The sequence below is a fragment of the Argentina silus genome, assembly GCF_951799395.1.
Source record: "Argentina silus genome assembly, chromosome: 2".
NCBI lineage: Eukaryota > Metazoa > Chordata > Actinopteri > Argentiniformes > Argentinidae > Argentina > Argentina silus.
In genome coordinates, this window is record NC_139656.1 from 27615938 (window position 1) to 27628437 (window position 12500).

At 48.8% G+C, this 12500-nt stretch overlaps 1 protein-coding gene across 1 annotated transcript in view; it reads left to right on the forward strand.

The window, feature by feature from the left end:
- LOC310801292 (dapper homolog 3-like) overlaps window positions 1–11792 on the forward strand; it is a 20053-nt gene extending 8261 nt beyond the window's left edge. The window contains exons 2-5 of the mRNA XM_083665287.1: window positions 5180–5309; window positions 7389–7517; window positions 9751–10865; window positions 10932–11792. Coding sequence (XP_083521413.1) covers window positions 5180–5309; window positions 7389–7517; window positions 9751–10865; window positions 10932–11516 — 1959 coding nt within the window. The 3' untranslated portion in view covers window positions 11517–11792. The remainder of the gene's footprint in view (window positions 1–5179; window positions 5310–7388; window positions 7518–9750; window positions 10866–10931) is intronic.
- The last annotated feature ends 708 nt before the right edge of the window (window positions 11793–12500 follow it).

Sequence of the window (12500 nt, forward strand, 5' to 3'; positions counted from 1 at the left end):
ACCTAAGCTGGATGGGTGAGGGGGGGGGGGGGGGGGGGGGGTCGCCTTACCTCACTTTTCTAAAAATGAAATCCGTTAAAGGTGCAATATGCAGCTTTTTCCCCATGAAAATGTCACTAAATAACCATGCTGAATCATGATGATTTGTCCTAGTAAACGTCCTGTTTGACATCCTTGTCTGAGCTTTTTCTGGGGAATGAGGGGATTTGTTTGAACCTTCGGGTTTAGCGAATGTGAAGCGGCTGGCTCATTTCCCTGATTCATGTTTCCGCAGACATTTCCAAACTAAATAACGACTGCATTTCAACCACACAGGTCCTTTGCTAGTTTAAGTCATGTAGCTAAGACATTTGCTGGATAAAAACATGAAAATAATTTACAGTTTCAGTTAGAAGTAGTTGACATTGACATTCCATTTGCAGCATTTGCTTATCTTTGTCTTTCCCTACACCTATACAGTATGAGGAACTCTGAAATGAACTGAATGGACCGTTAGTAAAGTGGACTTGACTGTGGCCTTGTGAAAACTCCTCTTGGGAGTGTTAATCGTATGAGATGTGTAGGAGCAGGCCCTTTGTAGTCTGACCTCTATAGGGTGTTAGGGTCTGATCCTAGGGATTACACACACAGCTCTATACCTCTCAGTACGGTGGTGAGGTGTGTGTGTGTGTGTGTGTGTGTGTGTGTGTGTGTGTGTGCGTGCGTGCGTGCGCGCGCGCGCGTGCGTGTGTGTGTGCGTGCGTGTGTGTGTGTGTGTGTGGAGGAAACAAGCATCCATTGAGCCGGTGTGGTCTCACATGAGTAGCTCCTAAACCCACACACAGGTCCTTTCATCCAACGCATGCATGACATTAGCCCAGTTAATTTGCACAGACACACACACACACACACACACACACACACACACACACACACACACCACGTGCATATCTATGGCATGTTACATCATGTTAAAGGTCCAGATGTGATATGATTAAGCCATTGGAATGGTCCAGTGTGGTTGAGATGGAGGCTGTGGCTTCCCGTGGCATCCCCTTTAGTAAAGAGATGATGTACTACATTGTGTTTACTGAGAAACTACTACAGGAGGCAGACGTATGGCTCGCTAGGGTGTTTTACAAAGTTGTTATCATGGAGTTGAAGGGAATTCAGCTCATTTTAAGAGTATGCAGCGTTTTTTCTACCCTATGTACTGTGTATACACTTCTGTCATTTCTGTCATTGACATGTTGTGTATACAACATGTCAATTTCTTGACACTTTTATCCAAAGCGACTTACAACAAGTACATTTGTCTAAAGTAAGTGAATCATATGTATATAGACAACAGAGCTTTTAACTCCAAACCCTGCAAACCACTAAAAGGCATTAAACACCAATGACACATGCATGGAGTTACACCCTCAACTGTAATCATACGTTCCTCCCAGTCTCTTATCCTGTGCCTTGCACATATTTCATCTCTCTCTAAATGATTCAAACCATCTTTAAAAAGTCATTAAACATCTGTGTGTTCTCTCCCTTCAAGTTCTGTGTAGCCTTAGTTCCAGCTCCCCTTGAGTCCCAAACAATCCCCTAGTCCTCCTCCTCCTCCTCCTCCTCCTCTTCCTCCTCTTCCTCCTCCTCCTCCCCCTCCCTCTCCTCCTCCTGCGTAGTTTTTGGGAAATGTTCTGATGCAACTTCCCATGACACCCTGTACAGTGATCTGAGAGGGGTCTAATTTGACAGATCTGGACTAGGAACTCCCATGCACGCACACACACACACACACACACACACACACACACACACACACACACACACACACAAACACACACACACCCTCACAAAGTGGGCTAGTTTGACATAGCTTGGACACACACACACACACACAGACACACACACACACACACACACACACACACACACACACACACACATACACTCCTCTCTCTTTACCATCAGCATCTCGGTGCCTCCACTTAGCTTCCAGCTGGGGACGAATGCAGATTATCAATGTGTCTTGTGTGTTTTCACGTCTTGTGATGGCTGTCTGCTCCGTTTTGGGATGTGTCGTTGCCCTGTCTGCTGATATTATGTCCCCTAAACTCATTATGTGAGTCGAACAAGACTCAGTCCAAATACCCGTGGAATACCACATACTGAACGTGGTTAAGGGATTTTGTAGGAATGTATGTGTCTGATAAGGACTCTCTCACTTTAAAGGGATAGTTCAGCCAAATTACAAAATCACTACCAGACAGACTTCAATCCACACTTTGGTGCTGTTTATCTGGGCACAGGCACTCTAGACACTCTTATCAGGATAAGGGATCAAATGTGATTTTGTAATTTAGGTGAACTATCCCTTTAAAGTGCCGTTTGTTCATCTGTAGCTAGGAAGGTTTTACCCATACAAACCATATTAGGAGATGTATGCAACTTTGCTGCTATCCTGAGGACCTCGTCGTAAAAAAAGTCGACCTAATCTAGTCTTCTTTTAGAAACATGTCAAAAATCTTTTAGTATCAATTATACACTAATATGTTTTATAATGGAAGGAAAGTAGATACATGTATTCACTGCTACTCATAACACATATTTAGTGTATGAGGCCAATGCAAAATTAATATCATATATGCCATTTAGCTGACACTTCTATCCAAAGCGACTGCCAGTAGGCAGTAAAATACAGTGAGTGCATACATATTTAGCATGTTTCTAGTATAGAATAACTAGCAGCACTCCATGAAGAAAACAAACCCAGCAGATGACCCCCAAACTCTCCTCACACAGCAAGTTTCCTTCATCCTCTCTTTGATGGATTTCCTCAGAGTGCAAGCAAGGCCTGACTCAGTGTGACTGGAGGGAGTGGGGAGGTTGTGGGGCTGGAGGGAGGGAGTGTCAGTTTTTGATGTTTGTCTCTGTGATTGACACTCCTAGGCTGGAGGGAAAGTCACTCATGAGGAGATGGTGTGCAGGGACTTTTGCTTTGCGCTCTCTTTTATATTTCTCCCTCTCTTTCTCCTCCTCCCTTGTTTTTTTTTTACGATGCTCGTGACTGTATTGTCCACTCCTAGCCTTCCCAATGGCCCACATCCTTAGGCCTACCCATACCAGCCCTGTGTTGAAATAGTATTTGAAATCATCTAAAATACTTTTCTGTGCTTGATTGAGTTTTCCTGGCGCAAAAGAACCAATGGATCAGTCCAAATGTTGTTTGGCACATCAGATGGGCTCAAGCAAATGGAAATCTTACAATATTATTTTGACCCGGGTTCAAAAAAGGGTGTATGTTTTTGAGCTTTACCCCTGTCCCACACACACTTCTCCAGGTCTCAGGCTTTCGAGCCCCTGATTCATACACAAGGGCCAGTGAGTAAGAGGACAAGCTGTCAGTTCTCAGCTCTTCGGTGGAAACTCCCCTTCCTCGGATGTTTAACCACAGCATACACCCGTCCAGCACTGACTTTCACAGTCACAGACTCCCCCCAGCCCCAACCTAACAACCATATGTGATCCTGCCCTCTCCCACAACTGTGTGTGTGTGTGTGTGTGTGTGTGTGTGTGTGTGTGTGTGTGTGTGTGTGTGTGTGTGTGTGTGTGTGTGTGTGTGTGTGTGTGTGTCTGTTGTCAGCGTGAGCATGCACGGCTGTGCGCCCACACACAATCCAGACACTCAGCATAATTCCCAGATTCCTCCGTTGTCTGAATTAAACATGGCACATTATCTCTGCCACATTTCCCAGTAGCCTTTTCTGCCTGCTCAGCGGACGTGGAACCGCGGCCAGTCCTGATTTACACACACACGCACACACACACACACACACACACACACACACACACACACACACACACACACACACACACTCCCCTCTATGCTGTCTGATAGCTCACTCTGCTCTATATTGAGGTCAGTCCTTGAAAAAGAAAAAGATAACTCTAATGTGTGTGCATGTGTCTGCATGCACGTGTAGGTCAGTGTTGGGGAAGCTACTCTGAAAATGTATTTAACTAAATAACCAATTATTACTTTATGAGGGAAGAAGTTGAACTACACTAAAGCTACCCTTGAGAGAAATATAGTTTGTCAAACTAAAGCTACAATGAAAAAGTAGATCACTACATCACACGTGTGTGCGTGCGTGCGTGCGTGCGTGCGTGCGTGTGTGTATGTATATTTTCAGCCTGATATTTCACATTCTTTTATCGCGTATGTTGATATACTGTAGTAGTATACATGAACAAATGGTGAAATGATTCACAATAACTCATGGTTAACAAAGTACTTTAGAATTGTTTACAAGCCGATGTTCCACTGAAGGTGTTCCCGGGCAGCCTTATGTTCATGTCAGACAGAGTTCGCTGCATAGTTGTGCATCTTGTTTGCCCTCTCTCTGTCCATTCTATGACGCAGAGTGAGTGAAATGGATGTTTGTTTGATTCATTGGTTGGTTGATGGATGGATTGCACAATTGATTTAGTGATTGAGAGAGGGATCCTCATGGTTTGATTGATTTAGTGATTGAGAGAGGGATCCTCATGGTTTGCTCTCTGAAATAGCTCCTCTCTTTATCTTTCTCTGCCCCGAGTGATGAAGATGCCCTTTTCTGTTTTCTCCCCCCCCCATCTCTCTCTCTCTCTCTCTCTCTCTCCCTCTCTCTCTCTCTCTCTCTCTCTCTCCCTCCCTCCCTCCATCCATCCATCCCTCTTTCTATAATGTATTCCGTTCCACAGTGATGGGAGAACACTAAGGTGGTTGTTTTGACAGCTTTACCTTCCTGCAGAAGCAGTTCTGTTCCCATCTTTCAGAAACTATTTGTTTGACATATTTAGCAGAGGCCTATGTGAATGTGTGTGTGTGTGTGTGTGTGTGTGTGTGTGTGTGTGTGTGTGTGTGTGTGTACTGTATATCTGTGTGTATCTCTGTGTGGGTGGGGGGAATGGCATGTTATTGTTCCACTGTTTTGTTAATAAGTGCTTGTGGTAATAGCTGTCTGCGAATGTGAATGTTGTTTGTGATGCGTCATTGTCTCTCCGGCTTTGTCTCTGACCCTGGGAGATGAGACAGTGTGTGTGTGTGTGTGTGTGTGTGTGTGTGTGTGTGTGTGTGTGTGTGTGTGTGTGTGTGTGTGTGTGTGTGTGTGTGTGTGTGTGTGTGTACAGTGTTTAACCATGTCTGTCTCTCTCTGTTCTTCAGAGTAGTCTCCAGTGTACTCCCTGGGGTCTGATGGTGTCTCTGGAGCAGCAGGTTGGGGAGCTGAGGGTGAACACAGAGGCTAACTCAGTGGAGCCCCCTGCTGACGTGGGGGACAGTCGACCCAGCTCAGGTACACAACACGCAACACTTCTTCTTCATATGGTGCTTGGCAACCACCTCTGACAGACCACAACAACATTATGCAAAATGTGTGATGTGATTATATTACCTTATCTATTTCCATCTGCTGGAGGACCATAACATTCTGTTCTATTATATTGTATTCTATTCTATTTTATTATTTTCTGTTCTGTTCTGTTCTGTTCTGTTCTGTTCTGTTCTGTTCTGTTCTGTTCTGTTCTGTTCTGTTCTGTTCTGTTCTATTCTATTCTATTCTAGCGATTGGCACCCTTGGGCTCGTATCTGCATGCTAGTTCCATCCGAGCGTGAAACCATCTGATTCTAAGAAGCAAGTCATTATTGAGGCAATTGAGTTTCTCCCCTCGGTTCAGGGGGTGAGATCATTATTTGAGGGGGTTTCATGCCTGGCAGGAACAAAAGCATGCAGACACATTGGCTCCACTTTATAATGGCTAAAGCATCCACTGTGCTACCGCTGCCCAGTCGATGGTCTCACCTCTCTGGCCTCACTCAGACTGTATTTCACATGTCCTATAGTCCATTTGGAGAAAGGGCCAGAGTCATGTGTGATATACAGTAGACAGATTTTTCAGTGTTTGTATAGTTTGCATAATTTGTGAATCTGTTGGGAAAGGGTTAGGAATTCCACATTAAGTTGATCTATGCATCCCATTCGCAAAAAGGAGCATTTTTGCTGAGAGGTGAAATGTAGTTGGCTAGAAATGCTGTAAGGAATCCAACTAAAACGACTTTCTGCTCCCCGAAGAAGGGGCTTTAAATCCACAGCTAATGTTCTCGCCAATTACCTCAAAGTATGTGCAGAGGGTTGGTGATTTGTAGATTGAGGGTGGCACATTGAAAAAGCTTAAAGAGACCTGGAGAGGCATCAAATGTCTGGGCTCAATGGCTCGCTGTTATTTTGAATGTGTAAAACAACACTGCAATACAATGCTACAGTATCTCTTCACTGCAGAATTAACTGGACAAATTACACATTCCAAGCTAGGCTAGTAATGCTATGCTAGTAGTCTATTTCATAACAGAATGTTGTCATGGTCACATGAAGAAGATGCAGTAATGTGTTGAGGGTGGTTGCTCTTTGGGGCGAGACCGACTGAATAGCACAACAGCATTTTGTTGTTATTTTCAGAGCTGGAATTTTCATGTGAGGCCAACCAGGCCACATTTTACAATGTTGCACCCAAAATAATGAAATGAAGCATTCTTTCCTTTGTTTTATCTGGTGCAAATATAGTCTGTGTGTTTTAAAGTACCCTTTTTAAACTTACGGATACGGTCTATTTTTAGGGCCTTAAAGAAAATAAATGCCCAATAACAGAAAATGTGGTAGGAACATTCACTAAAGAGATTGGAGAGAAATCTCTGGAGAAACCAAATACACGGTATACGAGGTGGAAGAATCCGTCCAAGAGTGGCTACAAGAACTTTTACTGTAGCAGTACAAATCTGTTCCTGTTGTCAAGGAAAGGACATCGTATGCTTCCAGGGCTGGCACTAGAATCTTCTATCTGCCAGTATGGGCAACGACTATGGAAAAAAATAAAGAATTGTCTTAACAATTTTACTACATTCATTTTAGGGAAATAAGTGTTCAACTTTATTTTCAAGGAAATATACTTTACGTAACAGCAGAAGTGTGAATTTAATGATCATGAACAATTGTTTTTGCTACCTTAGGGGCCGTGTTGCCCAAACTAAAAAGAAGGAAGGCGCGCTGCTTGGGTAAAACGATACCCTGGAGTGGGAAAAAAACGTGTTTCTTCTGGCTAGGCTACCAGACACAGTGATTTAGCTGGCAAGCTAGCTATAGAAACAATTAGCGATAATGCTAACACATTATAGTTATAGTCTGTAGGGAGGAAAACCTCTGTGCCATAGTTATAGCCTATAGGTTATAGTTTTTCCTTGTCATACACTAGTTGCTCCATTGCTCTGTGGTCTTTCATAATGTGGTTGTGTGTGTGTGTGTGTGTGTGTGTGTGTGTGTGTGTGTGTGTGTGTGTGTGTGTGTGTGTGTGTGTGTGTGTGTGTGTGTGTGTGTGTGCAGGTTTCTATGAGCTGAGCGAGAGCCAGCCTCCTATGGGTCTGCCTGAGTCCTCTGGGTTTGGAGAGCTCTCCCCCAGCTCTGCCAGAGCCATCCGCATGGCCTATGCCAACGACAGACCCAAATCAGCTGGTGAGTGATTGCACACACATACACACACACACACACACACACACACACACACAGGGATGTACATAGACTAAAAGGGAGGGGGGGGGGTGATATGAGGTGAACAGCGGGGGGGCTGTAATATCAGATATTTATACTCTTGTATTCAGGTCAGGCTAAGTAGATGTCTGTTGGTCTACCTAGTCATCCACAGCAGCCAAGCCAAAGCTGGCTCTGGCCCCCCCACTGAGCTGCAGCCAACAACAGCAGCACATTAAGGCAGACTCAATCAAGCTCCGAATATCTCCAGTCGTAATGTCTTCTAGACGCACTGCAAAACAAACACGGAACCCATTATTTCCAATTGCATTAAAGCAGGAAAGAAACATTTGTTTTTTAATGGATTCTCTTCTATTTGAGTTCCCTTCCATAAAATTCCCCTGAGCTATAAGATTCAGTGTTTATGTGTTTATGTATATAAAGTCTCTTGCTGTGTGTGCATGTGTGTGTGTGTGTGTGTGTGTGTGTGTGTGTGTGTGTGTGTGTGTGTGTGTGTGTGTGTGTGTGTGTCTGTGTGTCTGTGTGTCTGTGTGTGTGTGTGTGTGTGAGCGTATCTGTGTGTGTGTCTGTGTCTGTGTCTGTGTGTTTGTGTGAGCGTGTCTGTGTGTCTGTGAGCGAGTCTGTGTGTGTGTGTGTGTGTGTGTGTGTGTGTGAGTGTGTCTGTGTGTCTGTGAGCGAGTCTGTGTGTGTGTGTGTGTGTGTGTGTGTGTGTGTGTGTGTGTGTACGTGTGTGTGTGTACGTGTGTGTGTGTACGTGTGTGTGTGCGAGAGGACTGCTTGTGCTCTGTGATGTCGATACAGAGGAGTACTAGGTGTGCTGGGCTGGTGGAGGGGTGAAAGGAGAGGCTGGTGGTTGTGGTTGGGATGGGGTAATTGCATCAGTGGACTGTCCTACAGTGATTATGTAGAGGCCTTGAGTATAGTCATGGGATTGAGACAAGGCTGCTCTGTGCAGTCTCAGAAAAACATCACTGTAACATGTAACGTGTCAGACACACATGCTCACGCACGCACGCACACACACACACACACACACACACACACACACACACACACATACATACATACATACACTCAACATACACTCAAGCAAGGCACAAACTTGTGTACTGTTTTCATTCACATGATCTCTAATGTGTCCGGCAACACACAAATGATGTACAATACTGTAGTCACCCCCACACACATACTCTCTTGTGTACTAAATCATCACACACATAATCATCCTCTGAGACACACTCATCCATTAACACATGCACTCAGACACACACATACACACACACACACTCGCAAGCACACAAACACACACACACACACATACTCCCACAAGGCCAGACATAAAGCAGGAAACAGCGATATGTTAAAGTGCAGCTTAGTCAGTCTGTCCTTGGCTGGAACTGGAGCTGACGTTTCTTAAAGAAATGCCTCCCTGTAGGGATACAGCCAGACCAGCCCAGGGAAGACAGCCAGATACACACACACACACACACACACACACACACACACACACAGTCTGACATACTGTAAAGCCCTAATGACCAACCGCTGTTACCTCAGCTGCTCAATCTATCTGGGTGAAAGGATTCCTGCAGCACACACACACACACACACACACACACACACACACACACACACACACGCACACTGTTGTGTCTGGAAAAGCCGGCCACAATAACAGTATCCATTGTTTCTGCAGCTGTGTGTGTATTGTACCGACAGCCAAGGCTGTGTTCGTGGCTGATCGGTCACTGTGTTTGTTGGCACTTTCTCGTGAGTGGGTTTGTTTACCCCCCCCCCCCTCGTGCTTCTTATCAAGGGTGTTTTGTTAGCGATCCCTTACGATAAGTGCCACTCCAGTCAAGACGGTGAGTGGCTAGACTCGAGGGAGGTCTTAAGAGGTGGTCTCAGCGGTTCTTTGTCTGATGCATGCGTCGGGGAGGAATCCTAACTCGAAATCCGTGTGTGTCAGGTCAAATTCATTGCGCAAACTGTTGACATTTGGTTCACAAATGTTGTCGTCGTGACAAATTCGTTGGTTATGGCTGGATAAACAGACACCAATCAGGAGCCTTTATGACATAGGTTTTGGTGGTACTGTTTGACAGCTACAGTCATGGCTTGAGTATAACCAAGTGACTATTTGCTTTCTCTGCTTTGTCCCCTGATTATGACAGTGTTAACCGGTTCTGTTTTACAGGGGAAGTCTTCGTGGCCCATCGAGATGGACAGACGCCAGACTCCGGGTGTCGCCCCATGGTCCCTCGCTCCTCCTCAGTCCCCTACCCCTCCCTGGAGGGCATCGCTGAGGGAGCCAGAGAGGGGGAGGGTGAGGAGGAGGAGGAGGAGGAGGAGGCCTGGCCTTGGGACCCCAGGGAGGGGGCAGGAGGGGTGGAGGTGGTGGGTGAGATGGGGGAGGTGGGATTGACGGAGGAGGACTACCGGCAGGCCCAGCGGGTGGAGACCTACATCCTGGGTCTGATCCAACGTCGCGCCGTGCCCCCACGGCCCTGCAAGCCCCGCACCAGCCTGGGCCACGAGGCTCGGACCATCACTGTGGCGCGCCAGAGCAGCCTGTGCCGCAAGGAGCCCCCACAGCCCCCGCAGCCCAGCCCCGTCGTCCCTGAGCACCACACCACCTCCCCCAGCACCGAGGGCCCCCCCGCCTGGGCCTGCCGTAGCCTGGATCAGCAGCCCTACCTGGGCATGGCTCTGCTCCCTGAAGACCCCCCTCTCCTCCACCACCACCACCACCACCACCAGCAGCAGAACCACCAGCCCCACCAGCAGGCAGGGCTCTACCCCAGGCCCAGGCAGCCCTCCCTGGCCAACACCCGCTCCGCCTCCCTGGACTTCCCCTGCGGAGCTCCGGCGCAGGTTCAGGACCCCAGTAGCAGCGAGCCCGACTCGCCACAGCACTTCTACAGCTACCCCTTGCCACCGCCGCCCCGCTCACCGCCTTCGCCTGACGAGCAGCTGGTCAACGCCCAGTACATCCCTGCCCAGCCCTGCCGGGCCCCAGCCAGGGCCTCCTCACACTCCCACTCCCACAGGGGGGCCCCCGGGGGGCCCAAACCACCCAGCAGAAGCAGCCACTCTCCAGAGAGGGGTTCCCAACAGCAGCAGGGCTCGTCCCCACAGCAGCTGCAGCCCAAGGTCAGAGGCGGCCCCAAGAAGTGCCGCTTCAGTGAGGAGAGGCCGGCCTCCAAGAAGCCCGGGCGGAGGGCCTGCAGGTCCCAGTCAGAGAACAGCCTCCTGGGCCAGCGGGGCGTCCCCGAGCGCAAGTACAACACGGTAGAGAGGGATGGTGGAGGGGTAGGAGGAGGAGGAGGAGGAGGAGGAGGGGGAGGGGGAGGAGGGGGAGGAGGAGGAGGAGGAGGAGGAGGAGGAGGAGGAGGGGGTGGCCGTGGCAGCCAGCCCAAGGGGAAGCGGCCCCAGCCTGGCAGCGCCGGATACCGACGCTGGCGCTCTACCCTGGAGCTCAGCCAGGACGAGGCCGAGCAGCCGCCCCAGCAGCCCCAACCCCCTCCCCAGGCCGACCAGGGGTCCAGGCGCGCCCGCAAAGCCCGGCCTGCTCCCCCGCCGTACGCCTACGCCAACCCCCACCCCCATCATCACCCCCACCCCCATCACCCTCACCCCCACCTGGATTACTTGGACAGGGAGCGGGCCCCCCTGTGTCGGCCCGACGGGGGATACCCCCACCCTGGTCAGGGCGAGTCTGAGTCCAGTCTGAGCGAGGCAGAGTCACCGGCCTCCAGTTCTCTGTCCAGCGACTCAGACGAGAGCGGGGGGCTGGTGTGGCCCCAGCAGCTTCCCCCCAAGCTGTCTCCCCCGTCTCCCCCAACCCCGGCCGGAGCCCCCCTGCAGCCCAAAGCCTTCGTCAAGATCAAGGCCTCCCATGCGCTGAAGAAGAAGATCCTGCGCTTCCGCACGGGCTCCCTCAAGGTTATGACCACCGTTTGAGCATGACAACCTCCCCCCCTGGGCCGGTATGGACCATACGGATGCTACAGGAACAGGGCCATGAGACTGAATAACCCCGAAGCAGCCCCGCAGGCCTCAGATCTGACAGTAACTCCAATGAATAAGCACATAGAGCTGAACCCGAGCTCCAACCTCTGATCCTTGGTCAGTGCAGCCTGATGACAGTTGGGTTCCAAGACTGAGGTATAGAGTGTTGCTAGAGTTTGTGGTTGAGGTCATTATTAGGGGGCCCCTCAAGTGGGCTTACAGTATAAGACTGGGACATCGAGACTTCCCCCTTCCGAAGACCTTGCCTCCCCAAAACAGGCCTTACTGCCCCCCCCCCCCATATCTCCCCTTTCCACCCCCCTGACAGAGAGTACTGTGATCATGATGTCCATCTCTGTAGTGGGAGAACACTCCTGTATATTTATGAATGTAGCCTGTAAATAAATAAAGACATAAAAGAGCTGGGACCACAGAACCTTGGTGACCACAGTGGTCTTTTCTTGACCACACGTGGCAAGTGTGTGTTTGGTAGTGTGTGGGTTTGTTTGTGTGTGTGCGTGTGTGTGGGTGTGTGTGTGTGTGCACGTACATGCGTGTGTGTTTGTGCATGCTTGTGTCCGTATGTGTGTGTGCACATGCGTGTGCGCGCGTGTGTGTGCGCGCTTCTGTGTTTGTGTTCCTCCATAAAGATTCTACAGCTCATAAAAGCTCAAGTTGTCGTAGATGCTAAGCTATCCTCCTGCCAGTTCCAACCACGTGTGTCAGATTTGACACTGTAGCCAGACCAGCTGCTGGTCGAGGAATTAAGCCAATTGGGCAAAACATTTTAATACCCATATGTAGGTGGGCACAACACATACACACACACACACACACACACACACACACACACATACAAACACACACACACACAGGGGTTAGGGGAACACACACAGTTAAAAGCCTGGTGTTGGTGATGTAAGTGTTGGAAGGTGC